The sequence below is a fragment of the Bradysia coprophila genome, unplaced genomic scaffold (assembly GCF_014529535.1).
Source record: "Bradysia coprophila strain Holo2 unplaced genomic scaffold, BU_Bcop_v1 contig_232, whole genome shotgun sequence".
NCBI classification, from domain to species: domain Eukaryota; kingdom Metazoa; phylum Arthropoda; class Insecta; order Diptera; family Sciaridae; genus Bradysia; species Bradysia coprophila.
Genome location: NW_023503493.1, coordinates 19,845,593 through 19,866,883, shown reverse-complemented (window position 1 = coordinate 19,866,883; position 21,291 = coordinate 19,845,593). Strand labels below are relative to the sequence as shown.

Here is a 21,291-nt window from a genome sequence, read left to right as displayed (position 1 = left end):
TTACGATCCAATCTGTTGTATTTTTAGATGAAATGACGAAAAGTGATGGAAAAATGTGAGAATTTTTGGAAATTTAATTTCTTTAAAATAAGCCCTGTCCCATGAGTACATATAAAATCAACAAGTTGTATTAGGAATAAAAACCTTCTCTCCAAAAAATCAATCAATTTTTTAATAAAAGTTTTCCTTGCAGTAAAATCGATTGTTTACTTTAAAAAAAATATTTGGACATTCAAGAAAAACGTACTTTAAATATTTTTTTTATAGAAAAATAAATTTCGATAAATGGAACAATATTTGATATTGTTCTTTCAATATTGTTTGACCAAATATTTACAATTACAAAGTGATCTGGGACTGTGTATGATTATTTATAACGTTGAACCTGTAGCACACATAATATGTAAACTCTTTTCATTCCATTTAGCATGATAGAAGATGAAAGTCATTTATGTTCGAGCCCCACAAAGGACCTTATAGGTCCACACAAAATGGGAGTAGTCTCGCTAAATATGACATGGCCTATTAAACGGGTGCCAAAAATGCAGTGAATCGTGTGGATGTGTTCAGGCTAGAAACTGACACCATGAGCATGAACATGAAAAAAACTTTTGGTCAAGATGATTTTTACAGGAGTATTTTTCACGCAAGATCATGTGTCTCGATGCTTTTCATGCAAAAATTAACAACGAGAGGTAATGGGATCAGCCAACTTTTTTGGCATTTACCCATCATACCTTATGAACGGTGACTACGTGTGGCACTTGGTGTGTTTTGGAGACTTTCCAATCCAATTAGTTGTTTTCAATAGGCTTGAGAACCACTGATATGTCATATGTCGTATGCACATAAATCTGGACTCGGGATAAATTAAATAGGCTGGACTTCAAAATGTTTAACATACTGCCATATGCATTGAAAGTTCGCAGTGTGTGAGTAAAAATCAAAAAATGAGCTGCTACAAAAAAACGGTTTTAGACTCGGAACAGGTCATTCAAACTGAACCAAAATCGTAAATTTTTGGGTCGACCTGAAATCTGAAGAAATCACAGATTATATCTTAAGTCTGACCTGATTTATCTGAATTTTTACTAATCTTCAGATATAAGGAAAAAAAATCTTAATTCAGGTTCACTTCAAATCAGGTTTCAATACCTGAGCTTTAGGTTTCAGATCAACCTGATCTGTTTCGAGCTTTAATCTGTTTGTATAAACGGTATCGTGGAACTATCCCAGACGGTGAGTGAAAAAATCCCATGCATAGATTATTTTGAGTCAAAGGTATTTTGAACTCACCGTGCTCCATAAGCATACCGCCGAAATCACACGAGTTGGACAAGAGATTTCTTCAACGATTTATCAGCTATAACTAGAAAATTATATTTGTAATAATACGTCTCTTTTCTAACATATTATGGTTCCGGAGCATAAAACCTTTTCCCATTGTACCCATTATACCTTTTTATTGATACCAGGAATTTTTCTGATTATATGGTCGATCCGATTCATTGCAAATAAAGTTGTTACCTATATTCATTTACTTGGCATGTGAAGAGCTTTTTCGTGAAAAATAAGGCAAAGAATTTATTTTATTTCCTATTTTCGTTTCATTTCCAAAAAAAGGAATAACAGAAAATATCAAAAATAAATTTAAAATAACATTGTCATCATTATTCGTATTATATTCGTAAAGAAATGTTAAAATATTTGAATGTAGCCTCGAATTGTAGAAAATGAAAGAGCTTATACTTACCTTCTTCAAGTATCTCTAGGTATGTTCGTATTTCACTGTTTTCATTCCGAACGATAAGTTTTTCGATTAAATTTATACAATTTTTAGAGTCTATACCTTTTATTATAGGTCGGTGTATCTATCTATGTGTACGTTCAACCCCTGGTATCAAAACTCTTAACCGTGGGTATATTACGTAACCATAATGTACACACACAAAAAGGGATTGTAAAATTTTACAACAACAATTTTCATCATTTTGAGAAATTTTTTTTCTCCTTGTTTAACAAGATGTTTGCTGCCATTATGTATCCCGGCTTATGGTTTTTTTTTCTGTTGCGAAAGATGTTTTATTCACCAAAAGCTAAGCTATTGGTCGGGTGAAGTGTACAGAGTTGTATAAAGAGGTTTTTTTATGGGAATTATTAAAAGCACCTTCATGAAGATGTTGGAATGCTTTAAATTATGAAATTGGTTAAATGATTTACAATATAAATAAAACCAATTTTTAATTATGAAACCGTCGTGTTCGTGGTACTGTGTTACTTACAATACCGTACTGTCGCTCATTTCGGGAAAATTTTTCTGAACAAGAACGAAAAACTTATTATATCTTCGTCTTTTTATAATTTGAAGTTTGCCTATTAAAAAATATTTTTAATAAAAAAAATTATTAAACATAATACACGGGGTACGTCCATATTCTTTTATAGTGCTTCAAGACCAATGAAAAACTCTTATAACTCGCGTAACGGTTAAAGAAAATGTAGGAAAAAGTTCGTCTAATTTATTTTATTTTAAAAGTCTTCACATATTGTTACGAAGTTGTTTACTATTTTTACAAGGGAAAACTTTGCTTTTTGTAAAGTTGGAAATGAGTTGATGATAAAGGAATTGAACAATTTATATTTTGATGTTTATACTCACTTGTATAAAATACACTTCACGTAACTTAGACTTACTATACTACACTATTATTTTTATTCGTTCTTTTTTTCTTCCTTCTATTTCCTGTGAAATGTTTCCCAAAGTGTACTGAAATTGACTTTATCAATGTGATGGATAAATCGTTTTTCTTACTCGGTTCGTTCGTTCGTATGCAATATGTGCAAGATGTGGGGAGGGGCTGCGTTTTCTTCATTTCAAATTGAATTCTACAACTGGTGCCAAATTTTGATTTCCTGTGTTGTACAGTTTCAAGAAAGTTATGTTCACTAATAATCTTTTATGCTACATAATACTGCCATAAAACAGAGCAGTAGACAGAACCAAATTTTAAATAAACTGGACCAAATTTTCCGCCTTTTCTCGATCAATTTTTTGATAAGGAACTTAGGATTGTCTCTTTTCAGTTTAACATAAACGAGAAAACCTAAGTGGTTTCAGATTCCAAGAATTTCGAAAAAACAACTACGCGCAATAATTGTCTTATGTTGCTGAGGGATGAACTGGTAGTTACATACCTTTGCAGCCCTACAGTGAACGACATCTCAAATGTCTCACTGTCATTTTTTTCAGAGAATGTCATTGTGAATTTGCAATGACACAATAAAATTCTCAGAAAAATTTGACAGTGAGACATTTGAGATGTCGTTCACTGTATCACGTTTTGTCCATATAAAATACCATATGTGAATGTGTCCTCGGATGCTTCACGACTTTCATCTTTTGCAAAATAATATATATTGGTACCATGGTACCATCGTGCTTGTAGAAGATGGACTCTAGTAAATAAATACTAATCAAGAAAATCTTGGTGCTCCTAAAATTTCAATTTCAGTGAAAAAATACTTAGATCCTACAATATTGACGTTACTATACATATACATACCCTACCCATACGTGCATATATCTAGATATATCTTGCAAGTTGTTTCCAATCTAATGAAAGTCGGTCTTATATATTGAGAAAAAATGGTGTCAGGAAAAGTACGACACAGCGTAGCCTGATGTATGATGGTGCGAAACTCTATAATCCCGGGCGAAAAAAATGACAGAAAAAGTATTAAAACGTACATGAGAATTTCCTTACACATACAAGTATGCATACCCTTTTTTCGACTTAAGCCCATACAAAATACGTATATGGCAGTATATGAAATTTCAGTATATCACCATATACGTTTTTATACGTGATCAGTATACCAGCATTATACGTTTATATCCGTAATCAGTATATCTCCATACACTTTCTAATACTTAATTTCTTCTAATCATTTGTTTTGTAATAAAATTCTGATTTAATTTTATTTAATTTTTGAAAAAATGAAATACGTTTCAAGGAAGTGAGTGTACGTGTACAGTCTTGATTCAGCTTTTAATTCATCATATATATCGTTAGTTGCCTCGCCTGAAAGATCTTACCTCATCAAGGGTTCCTCTTTAATAAACCAACGCAACACGCTTCAAGTCAATCCAAAATGGCGACTAAATCATTGGAAATTGTGAAACAAATTCTACTTTTCAGTGTCGTATTATTTGCTAATTCCTAAAACCTAACAAGATACAGAAGATATCTCAGCGAGAGAAACAGAGACCTAACGAGAAAAGATCCTACACAGACACCTAACGAGAAATGAACCAACACCGAGACCTAACTAGAGAAATCAACAATAATGTGAAAGCGATAAGTAGAATTTGTTTCATGAATTTACTAATGATACAATTTCAAATGTTAAGGTGAATATTGCTCTTACCTCGTAAAATTCATGTGACAGATATGTTGCCCCGACAAAAGCTCATCATAGACTGATTTCAACATATCCTTACTTATACTGAAACAAGGCATCAGAACAGTCGGAGCGTTTGCTGCGACTTAGCCCCGTACGACCCGTAATCCTATTTCGTCCGTAACCATAATACGTCCGTAGTTGTAATACGCCCGGAACCCTAATACGTCTACAACCCTCTAATGCGTCTGTTACCAAAATGCAAGTCAAGTTCAGCATGGTCAAATTTACTGAAAGTGTTAATTTTTTAAATTGCGCATAGCGCAATTACGAAAGCCCGTACGAAGTACCTCTCAAATAAAACCAACAATTTACGACATTATTTTAGAAACCCAAACTTTTTTGCCAACTTTCCATTGCCTTAGTCCAAGGGCCCAATTATCTCTCAAATGAAACAAAAACTAGCAAAATCGGATGAGATTTACTCGATTCATGTGCAAAAAACACTTAGGGCCGAGTAGTGGCCTTAGTCCAAGGGCCCAAATTTGAAACTTTTTTTGCCATAATTCTATTCGGCATTCAATTATCTCTCAAATCAAACAAAAACTAGCAAAATCGGATGAGATTTATTCGATTTATGTGCAAAAAACACTTAGGGCCGAGTAGCGGCCTCAGTCCAAGGGCCCAAATTTGAAACTTTTTTCGCCACGCTCTTTTCGGTATTCAATAACCTTCCATAAAAAACTAAATCTAGCAAATCGGATGAGATCTACTCGATTTATGTGCAAAAAACACTTAGGGCCGAGTAGCGGCCTTAGTCCAAGGGCCCAAATTTGAAACTTTTTTTGCCATAATTCTATTCGGCATTCAATTATCTCTCAAATCAAACAAAAACTAGCAAAATCGGATGAGATTTATTCGATTTATGTGCAAAAAACACTTAGGGCCTAGTATCAGCCTTAATCCAAGGGCCCAAATTTGAAACTTTTTTCGTCACGTTCTTTTCGGTATTCAATTACCTTCCATAAAAAACTAAATCTAGCAAAATCGGATGAGATTTACTCGATTTATGTGCAAAAAACACTTAGGGCCGAGGAACGACCTTTGATCCCTCCCAACAAGCCCACGTTGCATCTTACCCAAAAACAATGTTCAGCAACTTTGTTCTACTCGTCAATACCTTTCATTTGATATATCACAAGCAGCTATTGCGTGCGTATTTCGGTAGATATCGTCGAAAGACTGAAAAACACCTATAGGGCCCTAGCTCTGGAAGGGCCGACCCTACCATGCCCATTTTCGAACTTGACCTTACTTTTGTCGATACCAATCGGGGAAAAAAAGAATTTTGAAAAAAGGTTGTGATTTGCTCAAGCTAGAGGGGTCACAGACGGACGGACGGAATTTTTTTTTATTGCGGATTCGTCATCTATGAACATAACCAAATGCTTTGCCCTTACTGTCTGCTTCCAATTCGACGTGTTACAAACGGCATATTAATCTTATAAGCCCCCAGTACTTCGTACGGGGCTAAAAATACGTATATGCTTATACATTTTGAGTCATTTTTTTCGCTCGGGATGACATTCCCAGTGAGGTTAGACGTTGTAATTTTAAAAACTTTAAAACGTGTTGTCAGGATTTTGTTAAAAAAAAGAGTAATGAAATGAAGCAAACTAAACATACGTACGTGTGTTAACGGTATTCCCGTGAGGTAGCACATGTGGAATGAATCGAGATAATTGAATTGAAATTGTTGGTTCTAATAATTCTCTATCAGTAAGCAAATTTCTTGTACAAGGTTAAATTGAGAATAAGTTTATAGTTATATAACGAGTCGTTTCCCCCTCAGCCCACAAAATACATTATAAGAACATTAACACCATAAGTTGTAATTCTTCATATATTTTCCGATATTTTTTCCACATAAACCGCCCTTTATGTAACAATAGGGAGATTGCGATTTTCACTTGAAAATTAGAAGTTGATGTGAAGCTTGAAAAGTGTAAATTACTTCTCAGTACAAAATATATATATATATATATATATATATATGGAAAGTCAGCTTATAATTTTCAGGTTTTAAGTCAACTTGTATGTGGAAATTGCAATCTCCCTAATGTCATCTGTAAATGGGCATTGTCATTGTCACTTAAATAAAATCAAAAATTAATTACACAAAAAAAATCTCCACTGCTTTCGTCCCTTCTTTCCTCTTCTACTTTACAAAGCAATGTCAATTTAAAGATAAAAAACTGGATTTTTTTTCGACGCCGCACTGTTATCAGATTTCTATAAAAATGCGAATATAAAAGATAAGGCACAAGAAATTTATTTATTGCATAGAATTTTTTTCTTCTTTAAATCAATTAATTTTTACATGAATTTCGTGCCTAATTAAATTCATTTAACATTCTTAAAATTGTGTTGTCAAACAAATTTACTTTTAATTATGTTTAATGGGCTTTTAAATCTCGATTAAAATACGTAATGTGTTTGTAAATATTTATTCTTCGTCATCGTTAAGTCAAGATTATCTTGTAATTATGTTGACTTATACTTTGCATGATAGTGAGTGTATAAACAGACAATAAAATGGGATAAAGTGAACTTGGACAAGACTTTTGTGTTGAATTTGCCAAATCGAGGTAAATGGCAATTAAGTTAGCTTGTGCTCGTAATTTAACATCAAATACATTTTGTCGTAATTAATTTACAACTTTTTAGGATGTCTGGAATGGACTAGTTTTATTGCTCGAAACAATTTAAGATTTTGCTACCCAATAAAACAGATTTTACAAGGGGTGTATGGGTCGTTATTTAGAACGAACTTACGGTCTATGTATGTAACGGATTAGTTTTTAACCTAAAAGCATTTTTCTGGTTTCATTTAATAGTATTACAGAGTGGAGTAAATAATTTCGAATTGCTTCTTGTGTTTGTTCAAATTAATCATGCCTGATGCTCGTGGATATACCTTTTAACGATTGTTGTTGATTTGTTGAGTTGTATTCGTGAAATTACAGATGAAATTCAGGAGTTAATTAAGTAGACAAAATATAGTAAGATAAATAATCCGCATGGGTCGTGGTATTTTTGTTATAAAACCCGTGCAAGAAGTACGTTTTGTTCTTCTTCCCTCCCCATTAAATGACATCAAAATCGGAGAAGCTCAGTTCATTATATATGATGTCAAAGCACACAAAATAACTTGCGTTAAGTTACATGAAACGAAGTGATGCGTTTGCTATTATTTCATATTCGTTGCGTTAGACAAATCTCTCCCCCTCTCATTATAGCGGGTTGGAACTTAAGGACTCGCCAATATTGCAATAGGCCTTTACATAAGTGGGAATAAGAAGTTGAAACGCAAAGTTTTCGTGTTGATTCGAGATCAAGACAAGTTTAATGAACGTTTTACCTGTTGAAGGCGCCAAAAAAAATTGTGTGTAACATGAAACCGACGAAGTTGATATCATTTTTTTACAGATGTGGTTTACTTTCAAAATGTGTTAATACTCTACAAAGATTTCAAGACAATTTTTTTTTGCAATTTTCACAAATATTTATTTACCCTGGAAACTGGAAACAATTTCTTTTATTGGAATTTGCAAATCAGAGTGCTAATGCAAGACGAGCTTACAGCACCTTGTTTTTCATTTCATTTTCGTAAAGAAAATTTCTTGATAAAATGCTCCCATTCAATATCCTACTTTAATGTTAGATTTTAATATAAACCGTAGAAATGCATCTAGTGGCTGGAAAGGTTAATAATATGCTATGAATTTTGCTGTTTTGGTATACATTTTATAACCATCCGTCTTCAGCATAATATTCATTTTTTAATGTAGTTAGGTGTTAAAGTTCTTGACGCTAGACGCTGTTTGTAAAGATGAAAATGATTTTAATTCGACGCACGTTGTTTCAGAAAAGCAAAAAAAAACTTTTAAATAAGAATAAAGTCAAAAGAAATAACTTTTGTTGCTTCGCATTAAGGAACAGCATCGCTCATGAATGAATAATTTTCACACATTCCAGCTAGTTTTATGAGGCATTTTCATTACTTTACGTGTTTTTTATTTGAATACTTTTTGTGTTGGATAAAAACTATGAAACTTGAGGCAAAGTTATTTAAAGTTTAAGTGGTGTTAGACAAGGAGCCTTCTAAATACATACTAGTTTAGCTATCGATTTTGACAATTGCCCTTGTGAACACTTCTCTAATAGTGATATTTCCTTTGGAAGTCAAATTCAGTCATGAAAACTTTGGCCAAAGACGTTAACATGATAAAAATTAGCAATATTACAGTAACATGATCCGTAGGGTATAGACTACTTACAATCGAGAAGTGTTTGATACCTACAATCGATTTTATCAATAGTTTTTCACAGAAATAATAGCGCACTATTTATTTGGCAGCAAAGCGTCCGAGAGCTTCAGCTCGAGGTACGTTTAGTTATCGTGATACGAAATATCAAACTATTTTCCGAGTATAGTATAACATTTTACTTTTCATGCTTCGGGGCCGAAAATGAGGGCAATTTTTCGAATTTTCTCTGGTTTCCGGCCCTCTGCATGAAAACTTACATGTGTACCTGTTTGAGACGGTTGATTTAAGGCACTTTCGCTTGTAAGCCTCACTTCATTCGGCCTACATACAATCCGCGAAATTGCATAAAATCAGTCGTCCAAAACAGGTACACAAATAACCATTACGAGCGATTAATAGTATATTACTTCCGAGGTTCCAAGTTGTGTATTTGATAAGTGGGGTGTTACAGCCCGACCCGAAGGGGCTTTACGGGATTAGGCAATGTAAATGAAAATGAAACATGCCGTAACACATAAAAGACCTTTCCTTGGTGAGTGAAAGGTCACTTTACATCCCCAGTAAAGTGAAACTTTTATTTTGTCAAGACACTTTTTTGTATGAGAACCTCATTAGGCCCATAAATAAGAGAGTGTGTCACCCTCGTAACTGTATACGTCTTAGACGAATTATATATAAACTGGATATTACGAAAAATATTTCGTAAAAATTGTGTCCCCGACATGAAAAACGAAATATGTGATAATGTGAGAATTGGTGGGCAAATTACCGCGAATAATTCGATTTTTTTAAATTCACAAATCTGTTGAATTTAAAATAAAATAAAATATTGGAAGAATTACCTTGGGGATGAAGTTGGAAACTTTCAGAGACCGCAAGTGTACTCCAAGAAGAGTGATTTATTCCAATGAATTAACAATGAATTTCACGCGAAAGGTCTTCGTGAAAAAAATCTTTTCGAATTCACTCAGTTTTGACACAATTCATAAAAAATCACTTGAAAGCTGCGACCTTTTGTCTGCTCTTAAGCCACACTCTAAAAAACGCGTCTGTATTTTTACAGTAAATTAATGATAAATTGTCCCGAGTATTAAACAACAACGAAACTTTACATTCGCGATATACTGAATTTTCAAAATACTAAACTGACAACTACCAAAAAATGTCAACGCCTTCATGTGTTGGTGTAAAATTCTACGTAAAATCGTACGAAATCTGCATCTTATACAAAATTATGTTGGGGCACATTTTACCGTACGAAATATTTATATTATCTGGATAGGAATAATTCGTCTAGAGTATACGTTGGCCTCATAGCTTGTGGGACCAAACACACCTAGTTTTCCTTTGACTAGACGGTTAAACAGTGATGTTTTGTTAGAAATTTTTAACAACTTGCGGTTGTTGTTTTCTTTTCTTTTTTAATACAAAGCTAATATAGTTTAACTGACTAAACGCTCAACAATATTCATTATTTATTCGTGAATTTTATTTCATCATAACCTTTTACGGCTGTCAGCTTGTCAGCTATAACTTTAAATTAAATGAGGAAATACGTTTCAACATAAAATAATATATTGCATTATAAAGTGAAGTCGTTCAAAATAACACTCCCCTGTTGCTTATCTTAAAATAATTCAAATATTATCATTTGGATAATGTTTCCAACGGAATACATTGTACATGTACACTGTACGTACACATATATACAGTACAGTGTTTTAATTTCCGATATTTAACTGACTATTTGCTTTCATCTTCCTTAATCTTGTTGACTGATTACATAAAATTGCAACTTTATATTTCACATGGTTTCTTTTTGCCCGAATAAAAAAATCCTGGAAATTAAATGGTCTCCCTCGCTTTAGCATATTTTATTATGGAAAAGAGCATTTATTTTACATAAAGTACACCAAAATACTTTAATGCCAAAAATACCCTCGTGGCTTGTAAATGCTCATATACATATATACCTGCTATGTGTTGAGTACCACTTAAAGCAAGTATTTCATAGCTTTTCCAAATCAGGTTCGTTGGCAACACTGAACCATGGGGAAAAAGTAAATGCTTTAAATCGTTTTAAGATTAACCCTTATTCAGCTCCAATTTTTTATTCCCGCAAAACGACTGACTACATGGTGCTATTTTTGTATAATAATGAAAAGGATGTAAACTAACTAATATAAATTTAAATATATCCGTTAGCTGGTTGGATTAACAAAAAAAAAGAATTAAAATAAAGTAACAAGGTGCACTTTTTGGTTAGAATATTAAAACCCCATTATTCACTTTAACTCTCTGAACATTTTCCATGTTTTCCATGTTGTATAGTGGTTACAATGCTTAGAATTACCAGGAAATTAAATACATGGATATTTGCTAGTCTCTCAAGGGTACGTTCTGTATTTGTTTTGCGTATAATAAACGAATGTGAAACTTTCCGATTTCTCGTCATAATGAACATTTAATGCGAAACGACGACGGTGTTTACATCAAGTTTCGTTTTGTAAATTATGAATGTTGTTAAACATTTGGAATAAATTATGGGCAAATATAATTCAAGTGACTTTTTTTTCGTCCGGGCTCCATCCGCAACTTTATTCCTATGGGTAATTGTCAAAGAAAATATGAATTTTTACTTTTCCTCAAAATGTTGTCATATCAAATACATTCGCTAATTTATGAGATTGGTCGTGTAAGCCGGTATCAATTTTATCGGCGGCGGCTTGGCAACGATTTCGAAATAAATATTTTTTAATGGAAGGAAGTTACAATTGTGCAAAAGCCCAAGCCTTAAAGGAAAAACTGTCTTTTATCTAACCTCCCACTTTCTATTTAACGTATGAAATTGAATTGAACAATTGAAGTATCAAACTTTTTGATCAGATTATGTGATTATTATCGGAGTATATACTGTTTTTAGAGAGTCAAACAAACTGAGAATGAATGTTGTCCAATTTGATGTACTTTCGAGGCATATCATTACGAAAAGATAAGCTTGTTGATCAGCTGTAACCTTAAATAAACTTCACTAAACTTAAGCATAACAGTTAATAATCGTAAATAAGGCACACTCATAGATCAACACAATTTGTTTATGGAGTAAATGTTATCTGCGATGGCGGAGATGGTTCTGCGTGATATTCTTTTTACCTCCCGGCGGTGCACACATCTACATGAGATAATAATCAGTGGAATTTTACAAAATAAATCGAGATGAAGGGATTCCTTTGCATAAATCGAATATTAAAAAAGCCTTTCAAGTCTGTCAGTATTTTACAAGCTTTACAAGCAATGTGATTTTTTTTTTCAACATGAATGTGCACAAACATTACCATAAAAGCAGCAAAATAATGTTCAAATTTTTAATATTGTCTACTCGTATTGTATAATTAAATATTTTGAGCAAAACATCACTGTTTCAAAATTAAATGAAATCAAAATAACCAGGTAGGGCGACTTCAATTTATTTGTATGGAATACGTAGTATGTACGTACGTAAATATTGTAATTAAGCCGGTTATTCGAAATTGAGCGTATTCCATGATATTTAACATTGACTACTCGCAACATTTACTTTGTATGAAAAAATAAAGCAAAATTGAAATGAATACATTCCTCAACGATATTAATTTACATAAACAAAATAATAATAATAATACTGTAGGTTAACATTGTGGGTGGTGTGTTTCGAAACAAAGGAAATATTATAATGCTTTCACACAATTGATGTTTTTGAAAAAGCTGCTGACGCTGCTGAAAGTCCGAAATGCAATGTACATTTTTCAATATCGTAATTTAATTATTAGTGATTAGACTCGCACGATACGAAGTAAATCGTGAGAGTCTTTATGTTTTGCCCACCATCGTGTAAGTAAGTGAAATAATCGAAAACGGCCTATATCGTAGTGGGCAATTATTATCAGTATGATATTATAAGACGATTGAGCCATGTCCGTCCGTCCGTCCGTCCGTCCGTCCGTCTGTCCGTCCGTCCGTCCGTCCGACCGTCCGTCCGTCCGTCCGTCCGTCCGTCCGTCCGTCCGTCCGTCCGTCCGTCCGTCCGTCCGTCCGTCCGTCCGTCCGTCCGTCTGTCTGTCCGTGTGTCGTAACTTTAGAAAAATATGAAAGGACGGTTGAAGCGACACGCTCAAACTATCCAAACTTTTGATCCCGATCTTTTTGACTCTGCCCATCTACAATTATCACTTGAGTCTGGTATATTGATGAAGGGTGAGCCTTTTCGATCAGACCTCAAAAATTTATAGGTCACAGCGTCTCGCGCAACGACACACATCACTCCATTAAGATTTTTAGTCCCAATCGAATTCACTCTGCCCAACTACCATTCTCACGTATGTCTGATATGTGATAGAGGGTGAGCCTTTTCGATGAGAACTCAAATATTAGTATCTGAAAGTGGCCAGCAGTATGCTTCAACGAAGATGTTCACCAGACGAGGGCTGCGTAAATTGCTGTAAATTTCTGTAATAAATTCAATTACGCAATGTGTGGAAATATTGCGAAATCATGCGAAATATTGCGAAATTGGTGTGATAGTTAACTTTCAATAGTTGACCATGAAATGTCGAACAATCTAGTAGCTAGCGGATCATACATTTTAATCAGTCAATTCATGACGCTCGTCCAGTTAACATCTCCGCTAAAACATTCTCCCTCAAATTGATAGTCAACTATCAATAGTTGATAGTTGAGAGAGAATGTTTTAACGGTGATGTTAACTAGACAAGAGTCACGACTTGACTGATTAAAATGTGTGATCCGCTCGTCCAGTTAACATCTCCACTAAAACATTCTCCCTCAACTATTGATAGTCAACTATCAATAGTTGATAGTTGAGAGAGAATGTTTTAGCGTAGATGTTAACTAGACGAGCGTCACGACTTGACTGATTAAAATGTATGATCCGCTAACCCTACATTGTTCGACATTTGACAGTTGACTATTATGTGATTTCACAATTTTACCATAAATTTCGTAATTGAATTTATGTAATAAGGACTACTGCGATTGTGGCAATTGTAATAGCAATTACACTCAACTAAGAAATGAGTGGAAATATTGCGAAAAATGTAGTTTAGGAACGTGCGAGTCTATTGCTAACGCGCCTGCCGCGTAAATCTCCTCTTGTTTTTAAATGAGATTATCAAATTGCATAGCTATAGTTATTTACAGTAATCTGAAACTTTATGTGTTTCACAATACTGTAGCTTCCTCAATTTTCCTCATCTCTTAACTGGAGGAATATGTAATATACTAAAAAAGATCCAAATTAAAATTAAACAATAAAATAGAGAATTCAATCTTGTGACTTCACTGTGGCCGCAAACCTTCGCTCTTGTTAGAATTGTCGTTTTTTTCCAATCGGTTAACAAATTGCTATTGCCTTCTGAAGTGCTCATTTTCACCGACAAATTAATGACAGACAAGTATGAGTAATAGTCCGGGTGCTTGTGTAATTCCGCTTGCGTTTCGATTTTTTTTGATTTTGCATGTTGTTTGTGGTGAAAAAGTACAGAACTAAATTTTTTCCGGAAAATGGAAAATCGATTTTCCGGCCGGAAAAGCCATTTGTATGAAAAACTTAAAAGTGGAATATCTCGCGATGCCGATGACTTTTTTGAGATTTTATGTTTGCGTTAGTTAGAGTGATTCAATGCTGAAATATTATGGAAGAACTTTTTTCTCGAAAAAATAAAATGGCGGCGGTATTTACGTTCCAAGAAAAAGTGTCTCGGAAAATTCCTCAACTTTGTTGACTGATAACTCGGCCAATTCTTAGTCAATTTTGGTCAAAGTGATTTGGAAAGGTATAAGTAAACTCGTTCGGCGGAGCTAAAACCGATTTGTTGTTCCCAAGATATGAGCCAAGTTTCCCACCTACCTCCAAATTTTGAGTTTTCGTTAAATTTGTAACATTTTTCTTTGGTATTATTGTGAGAGTTTAAAAACAAAAACTCGAAATTTTTAAAGAGCAATTACATAGGCATCATTTCCCATACCGGTAATGGAAACGCATCTCTTCCCGGTTCTAGAACCCAGAGATTTAACGAGTTTTAACAAACTTTTTGTTTTCTTCTCACTAAATGCAATTATTGAGATCTTCAAGGGTCAATTCCTATATTTTGGGCACTCTTCACCTCAGAAATTGATACCTACATCTTCCAAGTTCTAGAACCTAGGAATTCAACCAACTTCCATCCGAATTTTTGCTCTATTTCATAAAAAATAGTCATAATTGAGATCGTTAGAAGTCAGTTCCTATGCGTAGGGCAGGCCTCACCTCGGAAATTGATACTTACATCTTCCAAGTTCTAGAACGTAGAGATTCAACAAGCTTCCATATGACTTTTTGTTCCATTTCATGAAAAATTGTCATAATTGAGATCGTCAAAGGTGTCCTATGTGTCAGTTCCTATCATTTAACAAAGTTGAGGAATTTTCCGGGACACTTTTTCTTGGAACATAAATACAGCCGCCATTTTTTTCCAAGAAAAAAGTCTTTCCATAATATTTCAGCATTGAATGACTCTAATTAACGCAAAAATAAAATCTCAAAAAAGTCATCGGTATCGCGAGATATTCCACTTTTAAGTTTTTCATACAAATGGCTTTTCCGGCCGGAAAAAAAAAATTTAGTTCTATACTTTTTCACCACAAACATCATGCGATATAAAAAAAATCGAAAATCGAAACGCAAGCGGCGCCACTTTTTCTGACACAAGCACCTGGACTATAATTCTCTTTTCATAATTTTCTCTGGATTTAAGTTGCAACATTAGATAGATCCTTACATGCCGCTAATTCTGTGAAAAGTTTAACATTTTGTGCTGACACAATGCTGGTAATAATCAACTAACAAAAAGAAAATAAAAGCTTTTCCAAAAAGCTTCGTAAACATTTGGATTTTCGAATGACAAGAAAATGAAGAAATGTTTTAGGAGAAAGAGTAGACCAGCTCGTATTTCCGTTTTCTTCTATTCTATTCTAAAATTTATGTTTGACTTATTTGTATTGCAAGAATTAAACGCGAATCCTCCTACGTTTTCACTTTATCTTCTTCGTAGTTGTAGCAATATAATCTGTACATGAACGACTGCACGCGTTCGACATGACTGTCCGTGGGTCGATTTTATTTGGAAATTAATCATGGCACAGCACTCTGAATTGTAAACGAGTAAACGAACCTGAGGTGCCTCTTTAATGGAATACGTGTACCAATGAAAAGAACATTTTACTGATTAATGAAAGTCATTAATGTAACTGAAGAATAATAATTGTTAAATTCCCCATAAAAATAATTTCAAAAATATTCAAGTGAACAAAAAATTCTTTTCAATTTTCAGTGATCATCTATTTTCGGATCAATTTTACATTGAAATAGCATCAACTAGTAATCTTCAAAATATTATATCAAATGGAACCATTTTACTAACTGTTATATCGTACAAAAATCTAACAAACTATTTACCTCGAATGTATTTCCAACGAAATGGGTAATATACCAGCTGCAGTCGAGTTTTTTTTTTTTTTTAAATAGAAAATGATAACTCAACCGTCCACTTTTTGCAGCTACGAGCCAAATTTCGACTTTAAGGTGGCATCACGGATAATCTCATCATATCTCTACCATTCCAATCAAACATCCCAGTACTTTCATCCGAAGCCATTAAAGTTAACATTAGATTCAGCTCATGTGGAAATCATTTTTCAACACGAAAATGCTGCAGACAGTGAATGGATTTCTATTTGTGGGTAAGAATTTTTTTCAAGTGATTGCAGTTGATGTTATACTATCGAGTACATGAATGTTATTACTTGATAGATTGGATGATCTCAACATAAATTTCATTTTTTTTGTGAAAAACGACAAAAAAATTCTTTTTCATTTTTCTTTCGCTGTGCAACTTTACGTGCACAAAATTTCGTATTCGATAATTTAATTGAAGAATTTCGGAGGAAGTGGAATGTGTTTGGTTGTAAGTTGGTTGTAAGAAAATTAAAAGCACAAGCTCTAAAATTTTGAGATTACCGTCACTGTAATCTCACGCTGTAAGTCAAAAAGAAACATGAGGAGGTTTTTTGAACACAGCGGTAAATCATCCTATTCTCATACAAAGAAGCATTAAAATTGATTTTTTCGTTCGTTTTTCGGTCATTCCTTCGCTTAAAATTCAAATTCTAAAGCGCACTTACGGCGTGAATTACTTCACTGATGGATGAATATGACAATCATATAAACTGGCTCTGTCCACCTATCACAACAAAATAGTTTCCACTCCACAGAGCGAGCGTTACTTTCTCAATCTATCAATTGATTAAACTACACGAGTCTTCCTGTGTACTAATGGCTCAGTCAATGAAGCTTTTGTAATATTGACCTTTCGATTCATTAATCTTGATTCTAAATCTACATATACGTTGTTTCGAGAACACTTCGCTGAGTTTACCTATAGTGTCCTACAACATGATTTTAATACATCCCACTGTGCGTGTGTTTGGATAATTTACCATTGGTTGTCATGAATGGATATATTAAAATATACTAACCAAACAAACACTCTCTCTTCATACAGGTATGATTTACAAGCAACCTTCACAGCATCCTGGCGTACTGACCTTTGTGTTACGGAAAGTTTAATGATTAATGTGACACGGTGTGTGTGTCCAGTCAGCGGTACTTATGCAATATTATTAACAAAGAAGAATTTTAATGTAAGTATAATGGAACGGCAAACACACAATGTGTATTGTAGTACGCATCCATTATGCATGTGCTCACGAAAGCCCGGAAGCGAATTTATTATTAAACAGCTTTTTATTTCATTCATGCTTCATTTAAAACTGTTAATAGTTAATGGTTATTTAACGTTAGCTTCTAGTGTTATTTTTGAGCAATAAAAAAGGAGTTTTTCCTCTTCCGCTGCATTTTTTTTTACCAAAACCATAAATACGGAACTTTAGGCCGTTTCAAAACGCAACCAACCCGGAATTTTGTTTGAAATTCTAATTAACAGATTAATTATTTAAGCGCATGTGGTATATTTGCTAATTGTTTTATGTTCAATGTAGGCGGGGAAAAAGTTGCAGAAGCTGATTGGTAGAACAAACAAAATTTCATTTAATTTTTCTTTATAGGGGCGCTTTTCTGTGCAATAGAAAAACTAAGAACCAGAGATTTTGATGCGGTTGAATATCATTTACCATTAAGGTTTCACAGACGTGTGGGCTATCCCTACCAATAATAATAATCGAAATTGTTACTTGTTTTGACCTCATTTCTACCGAATAATATTAGAACTTCATTTGCTACGCTTATTTAATTCGTTTCTGTCGGCAACAGAATAGCCTCAATAATCTGGTTCTTGTGAGGGCTAATGTTTACTTTTGTAAAATTGAAGATTTCATTCACCAAAGCCTTTGGTCCAAAGGACAAATTTCAAGTTCCTAATGGAGACAACGCTACGATATGTCGAAATATTCTATTCAGAACACTTACAACACTCATTATTTAAACATTTTCTCTTTTTCAATTTATGCTTGTACCTACAGCGCCTGTATTGACATCATATTATGCCGTACATAATTTATGTGTATGTTTCCAAGGATTTATATGTATTTCTAAAGTTGAATTTCGTATTCCGCCATCGAATATGATAATCTTCGTCTTTTATATGAACAACAAAATCCTTGCCACTTTTCACAAGCTTTTTATGCAACAGAAATGTGTTTAGGTTCACACTGTGTACGGGCGAAAACTGCATCAAATATTTGTATTTGTATATTATATGCTTTTGTGTTTGATATAAGCCGCTGTACTTGTTAGTGAAAACGGCACGGGGGACGGGGAGAATAGACATGAAAATAAAACTTACCAACAAGGGTGTAGTGTTCATTTTGAGAATACTCGAGAATACTACAGCGTCGTAAAAAGTTTCGTTTTTTTAAGCATTTTCAGTGTAATAAAATAAAGGAATCGGCTTGATATAGTAGTGCCTTGAGATTTGTCGAAATTGCAGTTGACTTAACCGAATTTACACGCTTGGGTACTAAAAGACTTACTGAAGTCTTTAGTGTTACCGTTTAGAAAACATTGTGATTCAAATGGTTGACTGTTGGCAATGCCACTTTCGCTCGTGTTCCGTTGTAGCAGCTTGGAATTTGGCATAACTTAGCGGTTGAAGATCACGTTTTATTGGCTTAAAATATTTCTAAGAATTCGTTGTAGTATGTCTATCAATCTGATCAATATTTTAACAGTTTTCAAAATGAATCTAAAAGCAAACATCTACACCCGCACTAACTGGAAATTATTTCCACTAATGAATGGTTTTTCTATTTGTGAAAGCGAGCGAGTATTTTCCAAAACAAAATTACATCCCAAACATAAATATGGAGTCGATTCTCTACAGATTTTTCGTTATTCCAATATTTAAGTCACGTAACATCAATTCGGTAAAGAAAATGTGTTCGCTCACACTTCAGTTTCCGTTTCTATTTACTCTTTTTTATTTTGTATTTTCGATTTTCGACTTAAAATAAAGAAAACTTTAAAAGTGTTTATATTAAAAACTATCGGAACACTCGTTTCCCATACACAATAAACCAACACAGCACTAACAAAATCATATTTTATTTACACAGGCAACGATAACTCGGATATCATATCATCCGATGTTTGTGATAGTCAGCTGTGGATGTTGTTTCATACAGTCGTGCATTGCATTTGCAATTTTGCTACCTATACTGTACAGCCGTAAATGTTCTGTGACATTTTTAAAAATGCAATTCTGTACAGCCACCTCAACTTCAATGGCTATATTCACGTTGGGACTCTTAAGGCTGCTACCACAAGTAAGTATTACGATAACATTAGTTGATGTCGAGAAAATATTTATGGATGAAAATAATAATGGAACGGTACATACATAGGATGGAAACGTTACCGGGTGTTTTTTTTTTTAAATGTTACCGAACTAAATTTAAAATCCACTTCGTGTAAAGTGATTTCATTTCGGATTAAGTTGAAGTTTAGATACACTTTACGACGAAATTCCGTTTTTCCGTGCTCGGAAATAATTCGTTGCAAAGAAGATATTTTTCTCTTTTAATTTGATTTCATGTGTGAGTGAGACTGTGATTGGATTTAGTTGCAAATAGAACGGGAGCAAATTAAAAATTATTGTATTTGTCTGGGTAAACACTTCGTTTAATTATGCAATCGGAATGTGAGGAAGCGCTTGTAATGGAGTTTTACGTTGCCTCCGAATTAAAGCTTATCCAGATGTAAAATGCATTTTTAATTAATTAATGTTACCTTGTAGTGAAAACTAACTTTGAAGTTTGAAGTTCATCCATCTAACAACCAAATTCTATAGGGAATTACAGTTGGTGAAATTTAACTGGATAGCAGTTTGCATCTTTGAGTTTTGAAATTGAAAATGAGGCGGGCAGATTCTTTTCCTTAGCTGACTAAATGCGACTGTAGACGGCAGCTAGAGACAACAGTTTTGATATAACCACTGCATTCGTTTATAGTCAGATGTCAATCCACTCACTTTGAGGGATTCTTTTGAAAATCCACCTATCAAAATCGGACCCATTTCGTCTGCGATGGATACATACATGGTTTGAAAGGTCTTTGCCAGTAGACCTCAAAACAGGCCTCACACAGTCTTGAGCCACACCTGGTTGCTGGCGAAAGATCTCCGAAGTTGGAAAGATAGTGTTTTTTATCCGAATTTTTTGGCCGTTATAAATGATAGTTCCGGTTGAGAGTGGGCTCGTTCGAAAGCTGAGCTTAAGTACTTTCGGGTCATGCCTAGTTTGATTAGATTCATTGATATATGTTTGCAAAAATGTGCAAGAAAAATTTTCAAAATCTGTGTGAACTTTATACAGGTCTGGGTTGGTACTGATGACGCTTAATGTGAACCTAACACGATAGTCGTAACATACATTGTCTAAGCTTTCCGTTGATACCTCATCTGCAGTTCTGGTGATTGTCGACATAACAGAATCAGCAATCATCAGCACTGCAAATGAGGTATCAATGGGAAGCTTAGACAATGCATGTTACGACTAGCATCTTAGGTTCACATTAAGCGTCATCAGTACCAGCCCAGACCTGTCTAAAGTTCACACAGATTTTGAAAATTTTTCTTGCTAATTTTTGCAAACATATATCAATGAATCTAATCAAACTAGGCATTACCCGAAAGTACTTAAGCTCAGCTTTCGAACAAGCACACCGGAACGTCCATTTATAACGGCCAAAAAATTCGGATAAAAACCACTATCTTTCCAGCTTCGGAGATCTTCTGCCAGCAACCAGGTGTGGCTTGAGACTGTGTGAGGCCTGTTTTGAGGTCTACTGGCAAAGACCTTTTAAACCATGTATATATCCATCCTAGACGAAATGAGTCTGATTTTGATAGGTGGATTTTCAAAAGAATCCCTCTTTACATTTTGCGAGCTTTTCAGTTATCATAGGATGTGGAACTTTCGACTTTTTCAGTACATTTGTGACGAGCGGAGC

General features: G+C 34.1%; 1 protein-coding gene across 1 annotated transcript in view; it reads left to right on the top strand.

Moving 5' to 3' along the window:
- The window catches only part of LOC119075648, a 162,951-nt gene that overhangs the window by 116,165 nt on the left and 25,495 nt on the right, over window positions 1–21,291 (top strand). The window contains exons 15-18 of the mRNA XM_037182135.1: window positions 16,100–16,249; window positions 16,326–16,508; window positions 17,330–17,468; window positions 19,398–19,607. Coding sequence (XP_037038030.1) covers window positions 16,100–16,249; window positions 16,326–16,508; window positions 17,330–17,468; window positions 19,398–19,607 — 682 coding nt within the window. The remainder of the gene's footprint in view (window positions 1–16,099; window positions 16,250–16,325; window positions 16,509–17,329; window positions 17,469–19,397; window positions 19,608–21,291) is intronic.